This window comes from Triturus cristatus, chromosome 2_1 (genome assembly GCF_964204655.1).
Source record: "Triturus cristatus chromosome 2_1, aTriCri1.1, whole genome shotgun sequence".
NCBI lineage: Eukaryota > Metazoa > Chordata > Amphibia > Caudata > Salamandridae > Triturus > Triturus cristatus.
Window position 1 is genome coordinate 761,086,818 of NC_140581.1, and position 22,946 is coordinate 761,109,763.

Consider the following 22,946-nt stretch of genomic DNA (forward strand, 5'->3'; position numbering starts at 1 on the left):
CACGTATACGCTGGTCGTAGCACGCCCCGTCCCGTAGAGGGGCGGGAAGACCCCTATGATGAAGCATGACACCAAGGGCCCTTTTGGTGTGTGAGGGGTATTTTAACAACTGATGTGTATTCTCCACGACCGTGGGACACACATGGTATGAACGGGAGTCTCTTGATATATTATACATGCGGGTGGATCCCTTTGTTTAAGTACGCTTTGTTGGGAGGAAGTATCCACCTCCACCACTCGTTGAGTGGAACCTCTCTACTCCCCCCCTTGTTTTTCTTTCTATATCACACGATACTCTGAGCGGCAGCATCACACTGGGGGCGAGGTTGGGCAGAGCCTCCTCGGCTCCTCGCTACACACAGCCCTCACACATGGGGTGCACACAGGCTTATAACCACCTTATATACAGCCTTACTAAATCACGGCTGCCAACCAGTCCCTAAATCGCAGGAATGCTGGTCGCGCAATTTACATGTGCCATTATTGAATAAGCATAGGGCCCAGGCACTGGAACAGGTTTGTACCATGCCACACAATTCGTGCTTCCGCTTCACACAGTTCAATTATGTACACCAGACATATCTTACACCTCAGCAGGTGTGGGACTATGGATGCGGGGTTCATCCACATGGTGTGGGAGTGTCCGGAGCTAGCTGAAATAGTAGCGTTAACATCTGCAATGCTTGACACAGCGCTCCCAACGACACCAGAGTCTTGTTTATTGGGATTATGCACAAGGTCCAAGGGGGGCAAATACTTACAGATTTGTTGATTTGGCATTTGTATTGCTTAAATGGTTAATGTCCTGGAAATCGCAAGCCCCACCCGACGAGTTGTGCTGGGGCCGTGTGCTGCTTAAATGGGCTTGTGTGGAAGCTCTCAGACTTGGGAGTGATGGGACAGGGGGTGCGATCCGGGGCACATATGTCCAGAATGTGGAGATAAGGGATGATCTACACACTCCTTGATTCATATCATGTAGTTATTTGACTGCATTGGTAGATACGGATTGATTCTTGTGGCTGTGTTCCTATGATGTACAGATTGTCCTATCAAACAGTCTACGAGTAGGAATCCTGTGATGACTTATCTATGTAACGGTGCGGTGCCTTCATTGCAGCCCAGCATGGGCGTAATGACTCCTTATGTGTCTGTAGCTCATCCTGTGTTTTCTTTTCATTTCTTTTACTCTGTTTGCTATGTTTTCTGCCTATATTTAATAAAAAGATGTAAAAACCCAAAAAGTTGTAAGTCAGGTACTTTTTATGCACTTCATGACTAGGTGTTTACAGTGCATCGTTGCTATGCAAATGAGAAAATCCCAAGAAAGCATTATCTTGCAACCCTCGCATATTAATACACATCCAAATTAAAGTTTGTTCTCTCCGTGGGTTTCCACTCTGGGAATTTATACCACATGAATAGCTCCTCTCGGTGGGAGGAGACAAGAACCCTTTAGAGAAGAAAGGCAAATTTCATGTAAGAAGCATTCGCCCTACACAACACCAGTCTGTGGAAAACAGAACAGTCAGAGGCCACTCCTCACATCCTGAACTTGCCCACAAAAGAAAACAAACATGGAATTGATATGTGCACTGGGGGGGGGGGGGGGGGTGGAGAGAAGAACTAATTGACCTAATTAGCACTAAACAAGTGAGCTGCTGTCTTCCTAAATGGGTAAAAACTACAACCACTAGAAAGCTAACCAGCAGGGCGATTCTCACGCAAAACAGCATTGGCCACACAACGATTTTAACCCTGCTTGCCAAACTGTACCACAGCCGGAGATATTTCTATGACTACTAGTCGAGGGCCCAGTTTGGACCAGTCATCACTAAAGGGAAACACGCTTTCCCTTATGTACAAAGGGGTGGCTGGGAAATGGAGGGCAGTCATCGCCAGATTCTCTCTATATTTATGTACATGATGAGGGGCTGTTGGGGATACTGTAAAGATTATCCTAGTAACCTACTGGTTGGACCACAAATGGTTAGATTCCATGTTACCACGGTCATCTGAGACACTACGGTGTGTGGACGTGACCAAGCGTTCGAGGATTGAAAGGGCTGCGTTGTTTTTAGTGACAGATGAAGGCCCAGTAGCACTATGGGGTCCTGTAGTTTACATATCAACTAAGAAAATACATTTTTGAAGATTGGGCTTGTTGATGCCGGAGATCAGATCCACCATGTGGGCCAAGAGGGGAAAGGGCAATTGGGCACACTGCATAGCGTGTTATGCTAGGCACAAGGATGCGTGCACCAGGTGTATCACAAGCTTCTAGAGCAGGACATACTCCAGTGGTAAAATAAGGAAAGCTTCCTCGTGTTTGAGGACTGAGTACGTTTAGAAATGGTTACACAGGCAGGTCAGTGATAAAAAATAGAGAGTAATAATTCACACAAAGAAACCTAAAATTCCCCTGGATACTTTACTTCATTGCCAAATAGTCACTCCACATACAAATAAATCCATCAATCAATCAAAGGCATCTGTAACCACGCGGCTGCTTCAACTTAAGCGTCCCGGTGCTCAAAATCTAATTGGACTGATACCAAACAAAAGCCACCTTGAGAGTTAATCAGAGTCAAACAGCAAGGTTTCAAGTGTCTTTTAAGAATGTTGACTGACTGTGCCCTGCAGCTCTCTCATTACAAGTCTCTAGCACTCCTGTCTGAAGAATAACAGGCCTCAGGTTCTCCTGCCCCATAAAACCCAGAATCCCTCAATAAAGACTTGCCCAAGCGTAGGATCGCGTCCTATCCCGGTACTCTTATATGCGGATGACGCGGTCCTACTTGCACGTACTCCAAAGAGCCTACAGATTCTATTAGACGGATTCGTAAAGTTCATGGAAATTTTAGACCTGTCGGATAACCTGGGTAAATCATATGTGATGTTGGCACGCAATAAACCTTGTACTAGTTTCTCTTACAAGATAGGATGCCACACATTAGAAAAGGTACAGTCATTCTCGTATTTGGGTCTACTATTTGATGGCTCTTTACAATTTAAGGCCCTGGTGGAGGAACGTTGCTGTAAATTGATATCCTCCAATGGTGCTATTGCAGGCTATGGGCGGAGGGTGGGCCGTTGGTCCCCCGAACAAACAATGATCCTTTATGGTTCTATTTGTTGTTCGAAGGCCACCTATGGTGCAGAGGTATGGGGTTTTGTAAACATCCAGCAATTACAGCGGGAGGAAAATAAATGTTTACGCTCAATTTTGAAAATACCGCAGAGTACCCCAGCTGTAATAGCCCATAGAGAATTAGAGAGCCCATATTTAGAAGATTTGATTAAACTTAGACCCATCTTGGCATGGCTAAAAATCTGGTCAAATCCCGAGGCTACCTTAAGCAGACAAATTATAAGTGACTGTATGGGAAGGGACAAAAGCAATAGTATACCATGGCTGAAATATGTACTGACCAGTTTGGAAAACCTTGGCCGCAAGGATCTTTTTTTAAAACCGACAACGATCGTATCTCAAGATAAGTTGTTTATTAAGAGAGCATTTTTGGCCCAGAGAACTACAAACAGAGCAGAGGTTGAAGGGATCAAATGTACTGTGAGTGCCTATAGCCTTGTAAAAAATATCGATGGAATGGAGCCGAATCTTTATCTTATGTATAACGCACAGGATAGATTTTTAATGTCTCGTTTTAGGCTCAATCTTTTACCTTATCTACTGGCTGACCCACCAGGTTTTATACTCCCAATTGAGCAGAAGGGTGCCTGCGGCTGCGACAATAGGTCTCCGCAGGACACCCTTCATTTTGTACTCCTATGTCCCTTGTATTCAATGCCTAGGCGTAGATTTTTGGTAGGAATTTTAAAGCAAGCTAAATTAATACATGCTAAAGAGGCTCTAATCCTCTTGCAAAAAGCGGCTGACCCCTTTACATTATGTTGCATCATGAATTTTATTAAAAGTGCGGTGCGTTTGAGGGCAACTAGAGAGTAAGCTGGATTGTCATCATTACAATGAATTGTTTTGTCTAGCCTCCTTTTTAACTCTGTATGTAGCAGCAGTCAGGGTCTTGGTAATGATTTAACTGTATTTTTAACCGTTTGTACATGTGTGTTTTTATGGTGTTTTTTAATCATCGAATACAGAATGACTGACTGACTAGAATATGTCAGTAGCCTTCTCAGTCGGGACTGGCAATCCCTACCCTTCGTGGAGACAAAGCCAAAAGGAACGGTCTTCTGAGAGCCAGTTCTGAGACACTCCAGTCCATTTCAGAAGGGTATCCATTGATGACCTGAAAAACCTTCCAATGAGGCGGACAGTACAAACTGGCCAGAATTTGCTTGCCTTTTTTGTAAACCTCTTAGATGCTTGTCATTTAAACCTGGGGCGTCTTTGGAACAATCCTGATGTATGTGGCGCATCCGCCTGCTTCACAGCCCCAGTACACTGGAGCGGCCTGTGATATGCTGTGCCTGCCTCTCAGACCCAGCCTGAGTGGCGATTTAGCCACTTCGGTGCCTAGGTCTGGGTCTCAAGGGTAATGTTCATGCTACAGAAAAAAACAAGTAAGTAAATCAATAGGGTCTGAACAAACAATACGGGTCACGACTGAGGGTTACACGCCCCACTCCCCCACTGGAACACCCACCAGCAGCGCCAACCCAGCAACAAGCGTCCAAACACCTAGCAGCTGCCACGGGGCATCGAATCAAAGATCGCTGCGCCACAGAAAAATATTGTAGCATGACATATCTGGCCTTTAGCAGTGAAATGTAATAACTCTTATCTCCTGATCTGTGAAGGCTGCTTATAGAGTCGTGGTAGCGCTGCCTCCTGTAAGAACGAGGGCTGAGCTGCGTTTCCTTTAATACGCACTGTCTGGGAGCCGACGTGACTGTCATTGCAGATGGGATGATTTTTCTTGGGCGTCATTTAGACTGCAGCTTCTGGCCCCTGGCAGGTTGCTTGCGACCCTTAGCGAGAGAGTGACTTTCTTTGCGTGTCTCATTCAGTATGGTTTAGCTGTCGAAATGCGAGCATGCAAATTCGTTTTTTTTTTAGCTTTTCTGCGTGTTTGAGGAATGTGTGTTGGCTGTACCTACGTTAGAATGTGTTTTAAGAATGTATGCAATGGGTGTCCAAAGCAGATACCCTGGAAATATCAACTTATTTATAAACAAAAATGCATTTTTATGATTCAAAGGTAGGTCCATGTTACATAAATAAGTGATTAAAGTAAAATGCATTTCCCAGAATAGGCACACAGTTTTCCTGTGCATGCATGCAGTCAGATTTGACTGGAGAAAAACCAAAGAATTGAAAACTGTGTGTGAGCAGAGTGACTGCTGTTTGGTGGGTATATTTGCTTCTGGGGCTAGGTAGATGCATTCTGTATGCAGATTGCCTCTTATAAGGAGAGTGTATACATACATACCAGCCAGGATTAGCCTTTGATTAATGCTTATGATATTATGAGGCAGCACAGGCATATTGGGTTTTGCCTGGCACCCACTGGGTTTGCCAAGACCTAATGAGATTCTGTCTGGGCTTTTAAGGCTGTACTTAGGTCTCTGACGCTATGTCTATGCTTGTATGGTTCTGCATGGGCAAATTATGGCTGACATACTATGACTGAGCCCAAGGTACGAGCCAGTGTCAGAGCGTTTGAAGCGATGTGTAAGAGAATGATGGCTGTAGCTGGCCTATGATGGAAGTTTTCTTGTTCTACGATAGATGTTCTCCTGGTCTTTGACAGCTGCTCTCCTATTCTAGTCTCCTGGCTTTTTGTGATTGAGCCCCTGGAACATCAACACAACAGCCTAGTGAATGTGGCTGATAACTAAAGCAAACTTTTACCTACTTTAAAATACTTTTGTTGTTTTTCAGTATTACAAATTGTAGGTTTTATTTTTATAAATTTCTGTGATGTCACTTTTGTTAATGACACCAGGATCAATGATTGTGTGACATCACTTTCCATGACCTCCACCAAGTCAAAGATTAAATGAGGTCACTTCCTGTGAAGTCACTAGGGTCAAAGGGCATGCAATGTCACTCATGCTACCCATGGCATTTTGGTGAACTGACTTTCATGTTGTTGCTTAGTTTTTTCCCCCACTTAATTCCACCCCCCCTTGCATTAACTTCTTTGAATTTGTGTTTTTTTTTTCTTTTTCAAACTTATAGATCTTCATGCAGTAATTTGTTTTAAGTATTTACGAATTTCTCTCTCAAGGTAGTCATGTTTCATTCTTTCACAGTGCATGCAATAATATAACTCATCGGTTCTGTTTCAATTGCATATTTCTTCTTGCATCATTTCAACTGTTCGTTGAGCGGGCTACTGTTACAATAACTGTCGAAAATGAAGACGGCCCATACATGTCAATGCAAGCATCGGCAGAAAGTCATGTGCAGATGTACATATTAAGGAGAAATACAAGCCTAAACTATCTGCCATAGTAGAAAAGAAGCAAAACCAAAGGAAATGATGGACGGAGTGTTGAACATTGCAAGCACTCACCCCCAGTCAACTGATCTGGGTTTAATCCATCACCGTTCTTCAGCCCACTCTGCCACCCCAGTTCAGACATGGCCATATGCAAATCAGTCTGACCCTGTGCCTCATGGGAACAGTCCAGCCCGAACTGCCAAGCCATGCCTTCCCTGGACCGGAAACAAGCTTCCTAGGACCGGTTTCTGGCATTTCAGCCGTCTTCAGCCGAAAAGTAGAAAAGAAGAGCAGCACAAAATGGAGTCAGGTCCCGGGGAAGAGAAGTAGACACAAGCTTCAGTAGAATAGAGAAATATAATTAGACATAGCAGAAATGGAAAGATACAAGCCCACATAACGAGAACACGTCTATGGGAAAATATGTAGAGAAGGTATCACAAAAGCACAGGATGGGGGGAGGTTAGGCCTTATAGAGTAGTAGAAATGTAGGGAGTACAGTATTGCTAGGCTTCCAAGAGATAAGTCAAAGACAACCGATAGTACAAGCGGTGGCGTAGAAACAGAACCAACTAACACGTGCACAGGTATCACATTTCATAATCATGTAATTATTTTTTTTGCATAAAGTATTACTTTTGATATAAAGTTGTGCTTAAGTAAATGCCTAATTGATTATGCAAACATATGACGTTTTTACGCTATAAGTGTATAAAAGAAACTGGCCACCACATTGTAAATCGAAGCTCAGTTTCCAATTCCACGGAGTTGACTGACCTTCCGCGTACACTTATATCAGGCTTTACGCTACATTGCCACAAAAATGTGTAGTCTGCTTCTTTTGTCTGGCAACACTACCTTCCAGAAATGCGCAATAAACTTGCAGGAAAAAATACACCTTTTTTGGAATGCCAGGTTTTAAATTTAATACGCAGTTTTCCAAGCCTTAAATCCATGTCTCAAAATTGCAGCTAAACACAGATTTCGCATGGAAGATAATCAACTTTATGTGTTTGGCAGTTACATTAGCAGTTAAACTCGTTTGTTATCGGTGAGCAGAGACTGCTGCTGTTCAGTGCTGTGCAAAATATCGTCATCACTGTAAAATCTCGCCTCTCACAGACAAATTATTTCACCTGCAAAGCCAGCCTACAGCAGCATGTCTGTGGGGGCCCCTGATTAGACAGTCTGAAGAGAACCCTGCTCGGAAAGAGCCTATAAAGGAGCTGTGTTGGAATAGCGCCTGTAGGGCAACCCTGCTCAGACAGTGCCTTTAACAGAACTTTATTTAGAACCCTGCTCAGAGGTAGTTGAACCCTGCTCAGAGAGCGCCTGCAAGAGAATCCTTTTCAGGGCAGGGTTGAGAACCTTTCTCAAAGAGCACTATAAGAGACCCTTTCTTAGAACCCTGCTTAGAGAGAGAGAGAGAGCCTATAAATGAACCCGGTTAAGAAAACGCCTATAAGAGAATCTTATATAGAACTCTTCAGAGAGCACCTGTAAGGGAACTCAGCTCAGCGAGAGCCCGCTAGAGAACCTTGCTCAGAAAGCGCCTATAAGGAACCCCTTTTTATGACCCTGCTCAGAGAGGGCCTGTAATGGAACCCTGCTTAGAAAGCACCTGTACAGAACTCTGCTCCAAGAGCGCCTGTGAGGACCGCCTCCCCGAGCAGCGCTTGCTTGATGCTGCGTTCAGCAGTGAGTGGCTGCATACATCGCGCTGCTGTCAGCGGTCCAGCATCACTCTGGCAGGGGCACTGAGCGCGCATCGCTTACATACTAATTTCGCACCATTCCCGAGTATAAACGAATCGTCCGTTTTGTACCCCTGTGAAGTCTGTGTGTAATGTGTATCCACCTGAGGCCTCCCCCAGAGGGGCTTGGGAGCACGTGTCCTCGCCTTCCCCAGTCTGCGGGGCTTGGGGGACACCGGGAACCTACAAGCTCGACCTCAGCCCAATTTATCTAGAAATGGTCATGTCAATAATGCCAAGGTGTAGTGGACTTGATGCATTAGGATAAGCAAGATATAACACAAGGGTATAGCTAACAATGCAGCACCTCCAGTGACATCGGGGCCGGGTCTGTAAGGGGCCCACCTTCCCCCAGTTTGTGGCTGTTTCCAAGGCATGGGAGCCTGATTTCCTTGCATGCAATGTGGCACGTGGAGTCCGGACTACGGCACAGTACAGTAACCCAGTGAAGCACCATTCTCCAACAGACAATATTTTCTTGCACAGACAGTGGAGGGGGCGCCCTTCAGTGGGCGGGCGCGCGCCTCGCTCATTCCCTGCACACCCATTCACACGGGCACACACACATACATACCTCTGGTTGGCGAGCGTCCGCACTACCGACGAGAGCAGCTGGCCGTCCTTGGCCGACACTTGCATGACATACTGCGGCTGCCCCGTGGCCAGGCCGCCACAGTCCTCCACGCTCTTCACGGCGGCGGCCGGGCCCGTGCAGTCTGGCAGCACCTCCGGCAGGTGGCTGCAGCGGCTGGTTGTCATGGCGACAGACAGCGCGGCCTCCGCTAATGGCTGCCACGGTCGGATGTCATCCCCATCTAGAGAGAGCAGAGCACAGCTCGTGAGCACACACGGCAAGCAGGGGCCCTTCTAAGTATGCGGATGTACACCAAAGGGCTGATTCTACACATGCAGAACTGCTTTTATATGCATACTTATACATTTCAATGTATTCAATACAAATATACATCTTCCATAGAAGTTTACACACACATAGTAATTGAAAACAAGAAGAGTTTACGGTATTAAATAAGATTCGAAACACCTGTTGCGCATCTATAACAATCGGTTTTTATATGAGAGGCGACCTCAAGTAACAAGCAACGAAAAGGGAGCCAATCGATCGGGGCATGCAGCATATTAGGACTGTGGACCGGTCCTCGCGTGCGGCAAATAGCAACTCAGAATTAAGAATCCACCTTTCACTACTCGAGTTATATGTGCACAATTGGGAGATGACAGTGCATTTCAGGTCTGGGATGCACGACACACTTGTATTCCAGATACTCCCAGTTTGACTGATTCCTCTGCACGTTCCTAGAGGGATGCTGCTCTGAGCCCAGGAGACAGCTTGAGGAAGGCTTAAAGTCTCTACAATGTCAGGTTTTATCATGTCCTTTTAAACACTGTTGTGGTGTTCCTTAAGTTTAATTCAACTGGTCTATCTCCAGTGAAGAAGGTGGCCCTGACCCCCTTTTTGGTCACAAAGATACTCGGGTACCTGAAATGTACCCACCTATTTCACTACATGCGATGATCATATCCACAAGGTTCTCTCTAACCTCTCTTCACGCATCTGTGATCACCACTTTAAAGTGTCCGCGCAAAAAAAATAATAGTTAAATCAGAGGTATAGGAATATTTACTCACTGGCTTTTAAAATCCAGTCATCCATCAGGCACCCAATGGTGGACAGAATAGAGATGGCAGCGGCTTGAATAACCAAGAAGCCGCTGTGCTTCAGGATGACTGTGATACCCCGAGCAATTACAGGGGATAGAACAAAAAACCCTCTGTAGAACCACGATGGTCATGCATCAGCCAGGAATTGAGAAGGTGGTGGGTCCATTCGGCTAGGAGCATCGCCTCAGTACAGTGTCCCCACTGCTTGCACTTCCCAACCTCAGGAAAGGACAGCAAGGTCTCCCCAACACACGTAGGGGCGCATCATCAGAAGCATTCAAACCAGTTCTTAACCTAACAGAGAATTGTGGTCTGTGCCCACTTTATTCATGATGCTCTACTTAGTAATTCAGACAAGTGCCCTTGAAAAGTTGCCCTTCTACTGTTGTAATTGATTCTCTGCGTGCCGTAGTCGGTGAGTGCACCTGAACACTGAGGTAATTATATGAGGCTCTTTATCTAAATAAGCTGATGTATCATGTGCTATAATATTCACATCTTCAAAGTTTCTGTGCGCACCAGAACAGGCCTCTAACATTACAATGAACTCTGGTCTAACGCAAGGGTGGAAACGAGAAGAATATCCACTTGGAGTAATGTGGAAAATAAATACCACAAATCCTGCATTCATGCACTGCATAGTGCCAATGCTGCGGGTAAGAGTACTTGCGGAAATACTGGGAATCGTCCGGCTGCCCTGAGGAATGGGGATTAAACTCCAGGGAGTCTGTGTTTCCGCTTGCTTTTCATCGTTTTTTGCCCATTTCTCCTAGGCACATTTTGCTTGCTGTCAGTAGATGAAAGATCTGAGCGTGGAGCGTGAAGTGAGCGTGAGCGTGATTAGGCCTGTGTGGTATGTGACTGAGAGCTGAAATTAAGAGCAGACTCCTGAAGGTGTCCAATAAATGCACAAATAGCTTTACTGGTCACTCTAGGTTTCCTGTCATTGGGGGCTGCCACCGTAAAGCAATTAAATATACCTGTATCTACATTAGACGCTCTCAAAAATTATCTATTTTCTTTTCTTTTTACTGACGAAAAGCATCATTGCGCAACAAAATTCCCACATCCTTAGCATGAAAGGAGCTAGACCACTATTTGTTCCATAACACCACCGGCACTATGGCTCATGGAGTTAGCGGTCATTGAGGAAAGATGCAGATCAGCAGTTCGAATACCAGAAAGACTGACTTGGGCTTCCATCCTTCAAGATTGCTAAGCTGAGCACCATTTTGTTATGTATTAAACACCATCCGTCGTTCACTATATGAAAAAGTTATTATTCTAGTAAACCTTCCAATTGTTTACTCTCACTTAACGCTCTGTAGAAACGCAATATATGCAGTAGTGTACGAAATAACAATACATTATGTACACTGCCGACATAGAGGTAAAAGATGTATTAGGATAATAGCGTTTTCCCACCGAGATAAAGGCTGCAATCCCAACAGATACTTCCAAGGCATTTCTCCACAAATATCTTTAACCAGCACACCTCAACAGCAGATGCTAGAAAGACAAGCATTTCATGTCACAAAGAGACCACCTGTATTGGGAGATTTACAGAAACGGAATGCACGCATTTTGCCCCGGCCTTTGATGGACATGAGGCATTACTGACTACAAACATGCAACCACTTATGTACAAGAGTGAGGTGTTTACTCCACAATGAAGTGCATTTTGTTGGCAAATATCTTAGTGCTTTCTAAAGTGGGAAAAATGCTCCTGTGATTTCGCATCACTCGTGCACCAGTTCAACACACGTCACAGAAGCTCATGGATTCAGAACATGGACACAGTGCAAGGGTACCAGGGCTTTCATCACACAGGTTCACAAATTCACATTTGCGTGCATCCATACGTACTCAGACTCACTGATCCGGTCATCCATCAATTTTTTTGCCATCCTCACTCCACCGACAACCATTCATAAATTCATCTTTCACCTAACAAGCCGTCCGTCCATCCTCATACTCATTCCTCCATTCATTCAGCCAATCATCCTTTTATCTATTTGTTCATTCATCCTCCATTGCTACAACCAGTTATCCACCCATTCAGTAATCCTTTCTTACATTCAGTTTGCCATCCTCCAACAAAATGATGTGTCCATGCATCGGCCTTCATTCATTCATCAATTTGTTCTCCCGCCTATCAGTCATACGTCGACCCCAAATTCATTCATTTTACACGTCCAAATTCACTCATTCAAATCCACACTAGTTCATGTCACCCACTCACCCTCACACTCACACTCTCATTTATACACACAGCCCCCAAAAAAACCGAAACATTCATTTAACACCAGGTTTATCGATTAATTGGATGTTTATTATAAGATTATGGCAAGTACTGACATACAGGTGGAAATAAAAATAGACTTCGGGTACTGCTTACTAGCTTCTCGAAAATTGACGAACTCCAAACATGTCATTAAAACAGCTGTATATCCCTCAGTGTTTACAAGAGGAAATCAGGCTTTTCTGTACGAGACCGACACTGTGATAAGGAGGAGAAATCACCACTTATGAAAGCGTGCCAGTATTTTAGCATATCATAAATCCTGGTTTCTTTATTTCACAAATCCTTTGGAGGATGCCTTATTTAATGTGCAAAGGGGTTTGTAGCTCAATAACACTCGAGAACCCCCGTTCTTTTCCGACTAGACCAGAATAATTCCCCTCTTGAGAAGTAGTCAATGCAGAGGCCATCTTACATATCTGCTGAACTCCACCACAGTGTCCTCGTGAGATCTGCACCTCTGTAGACATCTCTCCCCGTCCCCACACATCTTTTTCTGTAGCCAAGTAGAGAATTCTATCTCCTCAAACCTGTATGTCTCACCCGCCAGCTAAGTGCTTCCCACAGCAGCCGCACTCTTCTACTAGCGGTTAATTCACACAAACAGTAAAGCGTATTTAGAGCACTTCTGCTCACCTTCACACCCAGCCATGGTTTTCCTTCTTTCCACCCTTACATTTCTTTGTAGTTCTAAATCTTTCAGGCAATCTAAGGACTCGGTGGAGGTCTGGGCTGCAAGTTGGAGGTTCGGGAGAATTTTGAGGGAAACCAGTGGAATAGGAGGACAGTGGATGAAGAAATGTGGCTAAGTGTCCTCTTTCAGAAGAGACCAGTCAGGGGTCCTTGTTAAATAGATGGAAAAATGTCGAGTTGCTGTGTGCCCATGTCTTCATATGATAAGCATACAGCCACATGTCTATCATGAGCACCCATGTCGAACAGCAAATCAGAATTCTCTGAGGGTTTCATTTTAGTGAAGACCTGATCTCCTTAGCAGAGATATGAAGAATCAACTCGCCTATCGCGGACCACCTACTATTTCAGCTTCTGTTTCTTCAGACAATGGTGCTGTCCTACCTCTTTGTGTGCAGCTGGCGAGGGCTCCTCAGTTTGAGAGAGTGGAGTTTTTATTTTCCTTCTGAGCTGCAGTTCAGTTAGTGACGTCCCAGAGCTGTGTGGACTGTCTCTGTAGTCTTGCAATGTTTCACAGAGGACCAGAGATGTGGGCTTTTACCTGAGCCTGCACACATGCATAACTTTCTTCAAGGTTGCCTTGAAGCTTTCAGAAATGCCACTGGCTTCAGGCCACAAGGCAACAGTTTTACTATGAATGAAACCCATCTATCTGGTGAAATCCTGAAAGTCCTACCATGAAATTGTAGACAATTTTCAGATTTGACATCCTCATCTATGGCAAATGTAGAAACACGTTTGAAGAGGAAAGAAACAACTCTGTTGGCAGATGTGTTGCAGTCAGCCATGACGTCATGAACTGTGAAATATCAATAACATCAAGAAATAACTGTCCTGCTGGGATTGGCCCAAACAAATCAATGGCTACCTCCTCCCTCATGCCGGGAGGTAGCGGTGACATTTGCAACAGCTCAGGAGAGAAGGGCGCCCTGAGGCTCTGGCACAAATGACTGTAACCTTACATTATTAATACTCTTCCATGACACAAATTCGTTGCAGCTTCAGAACAGGACACTGCATGTCAGGGCACACCTCTGTCCCTGTGATCACTGCCCAGCCCCCTCCCTTCCTTAAATGCACAGCCACCACTTACAGCTTCGCAAACTGAGCAGACACAGAATGGACCCATGCACCGAGGCATCGCTTTCCACTGCTTATACACCAACATTGCAATAGGAACAGAAGTCTTAATATAAAAAAGTCAGCTAAGCTCCCTGGTCTGTGCAGGTACAGAGCGATGCACGTGTGGGTACATCTGTCACAAGTATACATTCATCGGAGATGAAAAAACCCCGATGTACAGCCTTTTTGAAAGTTGGAAACCAAAGGCCAGTAAAGAATACCAACTCAAGAAGAGAATAAGACCCTTTAGCTCTTTACACCCAGGAACTTGAAAACATGAGTTTCATTCCATCCTGGCCCACTAGTACTGCAAGGGTTTTGAAGTCTCTGGCCCGGATGTAGTGGGATATAAATGCAGAACCTAAAATGCACCATGGACTTAAGAACTGGCCGCAGGTACTTGCCGTACCATGAGCATTTAAGGGACAGCGTATACTCTTTAGTATCTGGTACTCTATAGGAAACCAAAAGTTCCTGGTGTCCTGTATCCTCCATCTCCACGGATCATCTTAAGTCTAATTGTGACCTGATCTTTTTGTATACACAACATATCCCACATGGTATCTCCCGGCCTCAAATACAGCCTACACGTGGGGTATATCTGTCGGTCCTCTCATTTAATTATCTTTGCATCCACTCCCTGCTGCCCCATAGCAAAATCTAACTAGGCCTTGTTGTCGCCTCACCCAGTACAGGGTATCCACTATTTCCTGCCTCTTTAATACCATAACAGACTATGAAAAAGGATCAACAGGCCCCATCACTGTGGGTAGCGGGTTTATTCTGAGGTGAATGCCCTTGCTGCATTTATGTTATCCAGCAGTACTGAAAATAACTTCAGGTTTTTTAAAAATTCCTTTTATTTTGCATATTAAACATGACATTTTGGTGGCAACAACAATTCTGTTATTCATTATAACGACACAGAGCAACAAGCACCTCCTCTAACCTTCCATCCCCTCAGCGTATCCCCGCCTCTCCAACATGTCAGCTCCAAGTTACCACCTAACAGGTATACACTCAAGACATTTCAAGGGCATTAACTCGATCGATGGGTGTACACAACACCTCCCTATACTCATTCCACTTTCCCCAGATCTCAATCCAATCATTTGGGCAGCCTCTGCTTTCGTAAATGACCCTTTCTACCTGCATCCCAGGGACCACTGTGCAAAAAGAAATGCAACTCTAGTTCTGTCGGAGACTCAGTGAGAACCTGAAAGAGGACCCTGGACACTGGAGCCTCCGAGGCAATGCCTCCACTGGGAGTTGTGAAAACAAGTAGGCTGCCTCGCGGTTGTAAATAAGGATGTATCTACTAATGTCTAAACTAATGTTATTGAAAACAAAGTACTGAGATTTAAACGCCGTAAAATCATGCCTATAATGGTTATGACCACCATCCCGAAAATTTAATCTCGAAATGCAAAAAAAGGAAAAAAAACCTTAAAACAACACATTTAATGAATCAAAAGTAGACCTAAGCTCAATACACAGACTAAACTCCGAACTTAAGCCCAATGTTAAAATTAGGTCAATAATAGCTTAACCCTGGCCCTGAGCCTAATGGTAATCATAAATCTAACCATTGCCCCCAAACCTAAAGCTAACCTCCAGTCTTGGGTCTTAGCCACAAGCCGACTGCTTACCCCAGAGTCTGAACCTGAACTCAATGCTTACTTGCATTTTAAAAATCAGTAAACAAAACCACAACCTCTTTTCGATACCACATATTTTAAAATGAATGTATTTCGACTTCTCTCCTTCAAATTTGTGGTTCGTTTTTATCTACCATGCCTACATCCCTCCTCCCTCCAGGGCAGCTCAGTTGGAAGCACAGAGCTGGAACAAGCCTAGTCCCCTGGAAGAGAAACACCTTGTAGGAAAGTAAACCATGGCACGTTCTTAAAACAAAATAAAATCCTCATAATAACGCCCACAAAGTGGTGCATTCGGCTTTCCAGCGAGGCCTAGAATTACACACTGGTACACCCCTGAAATAAAAAGCAAAGCTAGTCCTAAACCATGAAAAAGATACCCACTACTGCGGAGAAACATGGTCATGGATGCCAATATACTGCGCAAGGCGGAGTAGTTACCACTGCCTCAGGCAAAGACTATGGGGATTCCCTGGCTCCCCTTTTTAGAAAACAATCTACCCCTGACCCCCCCCCCCCCAAGCGCATTCTCCAGCCAGAAGGATTTCAAGTTGAGTTTGTACCACAATGAGGATGGCTTGAGCAGGGTCCACCGGGCTTCCGATAGAATGGGCTTTTGAGATGAAACGCGGACATTTTACTGGCAGACCAGGCTGGATGCCTCCAAGGACACGTCGCTGCATCTCTTCCCACGGTGGATTTCACCCAGCTCCTCCACTGGCCTGCGGGCAGTATTCCTGAAGGCTGCCTGAAGAAGGACATTGTCAATGTGAGTCTGGGGTGGGGGCTTCCCCTTCAGTTGGGTACTACTTTGCATGCACGGTATATAGCAGATATCTTAGGTACGAAAGCTCTGCTTCATGCCAGTCCATAGCTGGATGTAAGCTACAGCAACCACACTACTTCTGCTGACGCTGTGTTCAAATGACCTCTTCACTGACTAATCTGATTAGGCTGAACGGTTCCCTATTGCCGGACACGATTCCTTAAGTGCCTTTCATGGGCCCACTGGCGAACCACCAGGTCCCCAGAGCTCCATGCTTTTAACATTGCCTGTGGCTCTGCTCAGGTGAATGAAGATGCGCGTGGATGTCAATGCAAGAAGTACCAGGGTGAGCGATGAGAAAATGTGCCCAACTGTAAGTGAACGTGTAATGAGCAGAGGATGCCAGAACAGAAGCCAATGCAGAGGCCTGGTGGATGTGTGAGGAGAAGCAAGTGTACACTGGACGAAGTGATGAGATGTGGTGGAGCCAAGCAAAAACGGAAGCAGTGCGAGCAAAATATGGCCACATCAAAACACCCTACCATCAACAGCCTGTGCACAGAATCAACGTGAGCTCTGTGTGCGAAAATCAAATCAGTGATGAGAAAAATAAAACCAGCCTGTGTTGTCATCATAGGGTGTACTACCTGGGCTTGACTTATCGGGCAACTCGCAGTGGAAACAACGACCATAGTGCAGCTTCTATGTCATGGAACGAAGGAGGAAATAAACCCTGCAGTCTTTGACTGTCAGGAATCCCATGGGCCAGTTAGGATCCATTCTAGGTCAGATCTTCTAGGAACCTTCATATACAGAGCAGCACTCATGTTTATTACCTGTCCTGCCGGGGCCAAGGTGTCCCTGCGTCGTGTCCCCTCACGAGGGTCACCACAACTTCCCGATAACACCCACATTCTAGTAGCACCCGCGTGCTTACCATAACAAATTCAAAGTCCTCACAACTGTGCACACATTTCGAGTCCTTCCCTGCCAGCCTAATACAGCAGGGTCCCTGCAGAACACCTGCACGAACCTGCCACACACCCACACGCTTGCAAAGGACTGAGGGAAGGATGGAATGATGCACAACATCCAGGTGTGGCCAAGCTGTCAATGTATTACACTACAACAGGAACAAGAATGGTAATCTGATGGGCTCACCACAGATGTGCGAGGGAAAGGAGCTAATATTGGGACATGCCTCGGGGAAGGAGGAAGTCGGCACCACCAAGTGCTGGAGGACACTCAACCCATTACTCTTTTAATTGGATTTCATGTGGATGCTCAGAGTGTGTCGTTCTCTTGTCCTCGATCGTATTACAAATCACTAGAAACGCAGAGGCAAGGTAGTCTGAATTCATTCTGCAGTGCAATGCATTTGGTGATTATGCCTGAGGTTCAGGATGAAGGCAGGAGTATCTACAAAGCACAGGTACAGTACATGTTTCTACTTATGTCAAAAGGTAAGACAACCCCTTTTTTAAAACTGATCAAGAAAGCAGGCGCTTCTGTCCTGGCGGGAAAGCTGCATACCTGGTAAACTTACGTTAGAGTATGCTTTCGGTTCATATAGGACTGCCGCTTGCATTAATGTAACATTTCACTTCAGTATGACTGCTCTCAGGAGGGGCATTAGCAGTGCACCAACTTTTAAATAGCGCACTGTCAGTGTGCCTTCTGAGGGCTTCTTTGCCTCTGCGCCCGTGTCGGTAATACGGCATGGGCTCAGAGGCAAAGGGATTCCCTCTTTGCATGGGACTCGCCCCCATGCAAATGAGGGAACACCCTCTGGAAGACTGCGCTGGCGCTTTATGTGTGCCAGCGCTATCGGTATTACAGAAAGGGCCGCACAAGTGTCTGTGGCCCCTTCTGTAATAACAAAGAGCCCCTGGGGGCAGTGTCGCAAACACCTGTTGCACCCTCAGGGCACTTTATGTAATCCAGCCCAAGGTGTCCAGTGAAGTTATTTATCCAAGCATTCAAAAGGGAGCAAGAATAAGGCATTTCTAAGTGACTCTAATACACTACGGAAGAGACATTCAAATCCTATTAAGAAACGGTCGCTCAAACCTGGCTATTTCAACATGTAAATTATGTATTATAAAGCTACTTATTAATTAATGGCTACCATGTGTAATTCTGTTCCATATACATATTTATACCTGTTCTTATTTATAGGGCCAGAATTTGGGAGCATAGAGATTGGATAGCCTCCAAAAGGAGGAAAACCGCTTTTGCAAACAGTTATTAGCTGTGGCAGCTAACAGCAATTTATAAATGATTTGTTCGTGATGAACTATGCCTTAGCCCATGTATCAGATTTCCTCTTCATTCACTGTCACGGACCATGTCATGAGTGATGTAATATGTGAGGTCATAAGCAGTGCACTGCAGGGGCGTAAGTTATAGTTAGCTCAGGTAACTATAACTGCTGAATTTCACTGGTTTTGTACAAGTAAAAATTAAGCCTAACAATAATGTCCCTGTAACCTTTTCTTTTTAGTGAATTTCGAAGGCTTTTTTAGTTCTATTTCTTAACTATAACGTCTCTTTAACTTTTGTTTTTTTTAGTGAATTACTATGGATAATTAAATTCTATTTCCTAACTATAACATCCCTGTCACCTTTGATTTTTACAGTGAATTTCAATATTTAATTTATTTTTATCGCTGTAACCTTTGAGAGTATGCGTGTGAGTGGCAGTATAGGTAGGTGAGAGTGTTTGTGAGTGGCAGCATGGGTCTGTGAGTGGGTGTGTGAATGACTGTATGGGTGCATACATGGCTGTGTACTTGGGAGTAGGACTGCCTGTGTGGATCTGTGAGTGGGTGCGTGAGTGTCTGAGTTGGTCTAAGTCGGTGCATGAGTCTGACTGGGTCTGCGATTGAGTGCATGTGTGTCTTTGATGGTCTGTGAGTGGATGGACGAGTCTCAGTTGGTCTGTGAGTGGGAGTCTCTGAGTGGATCTGTGAGTGGGTCTATGAGTTTCTAATTGGGTAGGTGAATGGGAACACAAGTGTCTGAGTGGGTCTGTGAGTGCGTGGATGAGTGTCTGAGTGAGTCTGTGAGAGTTTTCTAGAGTCTCTGGGTCTGTGAGCGGGTGCATGAGTATCTTAGTGGGTGAGAATGGATGTGAGTGAGTGGGTCTGTGTGTGGGAGTATCTCAATGAGCCTGAGTGGGTGAATGAATGCTTGAATGGGTGCATGAGTGTCGGAGAGTGTCTGTCAGTGGGTTTGTGAGTCTGAGTGGGTCTGTGAGTGGCAGGGCCTGTGAGTGGGTGCATGTGTGGGTCTGTGAGTGGGTGCATGAGTGGGTCTGTCAGTGTGTGCATGGTAAACAAAAGTAGGGGGGGACACAGGAGCAGGTCCTCATGCCAGCTTCCCTTGTGACGGTCCTTCTGCTTAGCTTGCCTGCTGTCTTCGATTTTGTGCCTCCACTGCTCATCTTCTGCTCTTTCTGCCTCTTCACTGCTTGCTCCTGTCCTCTATTTTGCCTCTTTCTGCTTGTCCCTCACCTTTATTCTGCCTCTTTCTGCTCCCGTCTGACCTTTATTTTGCCTCTTTGCGCTCGTTGCTGACCTTTATTTTGGCCATTTCTACTCGTTCCTCAACTTTATTTTGCCTCTTTCTGCTTGTTGTGGACCTTTATTTTGCCTCTTTCTCCACGTTTCTCACCTTAATTCTGCCTCTTTCTGCTCGTTCTTCACATTTATTTTGCCTCTTTCCCCATGGACCATGGGGGAACCTCCAGGCCCCTACGGTCACAGCCGTTCCCCACCTCCTGCAGGCGCCGGCATTGCTGCTGCATGGAGGGAGCTGCTGGAAAGGCAACTCCCTCAGGGCAGGAGCAATTGTTTCATCTGTTTCCCTGTCTGCGGGAGGGGAAAGAGATTAAACCACTGCTTCCAGAGGGCAGGAGAACTTTGACAGCGCCCGCCCGCTGGAACCAGTGTGTATGCTTTTGCTTGGTGGGAGCTCTCAAAGCTCTCACCAAGCAAAAGCAAACAGCCGTGTCTTGCGGGTGGGCACCCTGGGACTAGTAGGAGTTGGCCCTGGGAAGGGGGGGGGGGGGGTTAGCAGTCCCTGGGGTCATGATTGGCTCAAGGAGGGAGGGCACGTGGCACCCCCTCTCCTATTTGTATGGGCTGCCCAAGGGAGGATGTTGTTCCCGGGGCCAAGAACGGCTGAAGCAGAGTCCCAAGATGGGTGCCAACACTTCCTGGTCGAAGTGTTGGCAGCCAATCAGAGCTCTGCATTTTCCTGCACGAGCTTGTCATTATTCGCAAATTAGCCATGATCGTAGATCTACAAATTTGGATTTCTTTTAATTTCTCAAACTACTAGACAGTTTTACACCAAATAACAAACAGCCCAATCGGAGTACCAAAAGCTAGCTTTCTGCCAAATTTGGTGTAATTCCGTCCAGCAGTTCGAGCTACAGTCGGGTCTAAAGCTCCAATGGAAATTAACATGGGAAATACACTTTATTTACCCCCCTTTTTTCTCAGCTCCTGCTTGACTTTTCACAGTGAAAATTTGCATGCACAACAAGATTCACTATGACACTTCTTCTGGAAAATTTCGGGAAGATTTGTCAAACGACACCCAAGATATAGGCCAGTCAAAAAATGTTTTTTCTATGAAAACATGGTCCTAACTATAACTACTTACCATTGTGCCAAGGCTGAACGTCATAACATCCAGGATGCTCACCGTATATCAGTCATGTCCATTATTATGCGAGGACAAGTCATCATTCTGTCAGGGGTGTCTTAAAGTAATATGTCAATAATGGTAGCCAGTATGACACAACTAGACTAAACAATGGCCATTATAGTCAAGGATGACCATTATTATACCATTGGCACTATTATGTCCGGAATGGACACAATTGCACCAGTGATAAAACCCTTATGATGTGGGCCAGCATAGACATTTGACAGTCCTGGACATTACGAGTAGCTTCCAGGAAACAACACGGTTTATTAGGGCGGGACACTATGTCAGACAAACACACACAAGAATGAATGCTGATGAGGCTCTTCATTTTTCTTTCCTCTGGATCCGTACCCTCCTCTCCTCAGCTCTTGGGCTGATCATGCTCCCAACTAACACATTTTCACTCTGGCTCCTGCAGTCTAACATTTTGGTGGGTCAGCACGGATTACTGCTGCCCTTCTTCTTTGACAGTGCATTGTTCACATGTGTGATGCGACTGGTAGAGCAGGGCGTATAACATGGCCAATCTTCTGTGCCTTAGATTTAGAGTGGATACAGATGGCCGTGTGGCAGACCCCATACGCCAACACAGTGTGTGTGCTTTAGTGTTATTATAAGGCTCTGCCATTGGTTGGGTTAGCTTTCACTCTAAAGATTTTGAGATGAGTGGCGCAGCATTCTTTAATATGCATAGACTCTCTGAGATTGGCTTGGCTTCACCTCTCGGAGCTACTTTGAGGATACTGACAAGCTACTGGTAGCTCTCAAGCTACTCGTTGGAGGCTAGAGATATATATTAGTTTTTGTTACTTTCTTTATCTAATAAGCTGTAAGTGAGCTGAAAAGAGTTTAAATTATGTTTGTAGTACTTTGAGTTCATCAATAAGAAGTTGTATTCTAGAGGTAATGTAATCTGAATTAAAAATGTTCTGCACGGGGGGAGGAGCCTAGCGCGCAACCAAGATGGCCGCGTAGGTGCGAGGCTCCCGAGGACCTCCGCGACCTCCTGAATAAATCCTGGAAATATCCTGTCCTTGTTAAGGGGACTGTGTCGGGGAACCCGAGCTGAGGCATTACCCGTTTTTTGGGCTCGAATCGGACCCGGAACACCGGTGGGAACATCGACTGAAGGTTGCGGCCTTCTCCTCGCCGGCCCCCCGGATTGGAGTAGTGGCGCGATCCGGGGACAAGGTGAATAACAGCGGCGAGCGGGGCTGGGCGACTCGCGTGCCCCGCACTTTCACTTTCGCTTTTGCGCCCTCCTTGCTCTCTGGCGAGGTCGGGCTGCGGAGCGGGGTGCGGTGGTGTGGCCTTGTCCTGGTGCCCAGCTGACCCGCCGACGGTGGGTCGACCCGCAGCTTTGTGGTCGCCCCCTTGACACCCGTGATCTGGTGTGACGGCCCGTTTGGAGATCTTGGCACGACGGTGGAAGGGCCAGCATGGCCACCAAACAAGATGGCGACCGGGCGAAGGTGAAGACGACCCGCCGTGGTACGGCGCACCAGGCCAATAGTATGGACCGCTACACGCTCCAGAAGGGTTCTCCGGAGACAGCGCGGTCATCCCCGGTGGGCCCGACGGAGGCACCCGCCCATCCAGTGGATCTAACCCTCCGGGACGTCATGGGCGCCATCGCTGAACTGAAGGCCTCAGTGGACCAGCGTTTTGACACCTTGTCGCAAAAAATTGACTCGGTCCTGGTGGATGTGGGACTTGTGAGGGCGGACTTGTCAAAAACGAACGACCGAGTCGACTCCCTGACCCACACCACAACGAGCCTCACGACTGACGTGGTGGCCCTCCAGAAGGAGGTGCGCCGGCTTG

At 46.0% G+C, this 22,946-nt stretch overlaps 1 protein-coding gene across 3 annotated transcripts in view; it reads right to left on the reverse strand.

The window, feature by feature from the left end:
* Positions 1 to 22,946, reverse strand: part of MARCHF3 (membrane associated ring-CH-type finger 3) — a 339,317-nt gene that overhangs the window by 145,018 nt on the left and 171,353 nt on the right. For 2 of the 3 annotated variants that reach the window (XM_085632698.1, XM_085632699.1), the window contains one exon: positions 8,757 to 8,997. In XM_085632698.1, coding sequence (XP_085488824.1) covers positions 8,757 to 8,941 — 185 coding nt within the window. In that variant the 5' untranslated portion in view covers positions 8,942 to 8,997. Of the gene's footprint in view, positions 1 to 8,756; positions 8,998 to 16,200; positions 16,386 to 22,946 lie in introns of all 3 variants that reach the window. The other variant, XM_085632697.1, reaches the window with a different exon arrangement.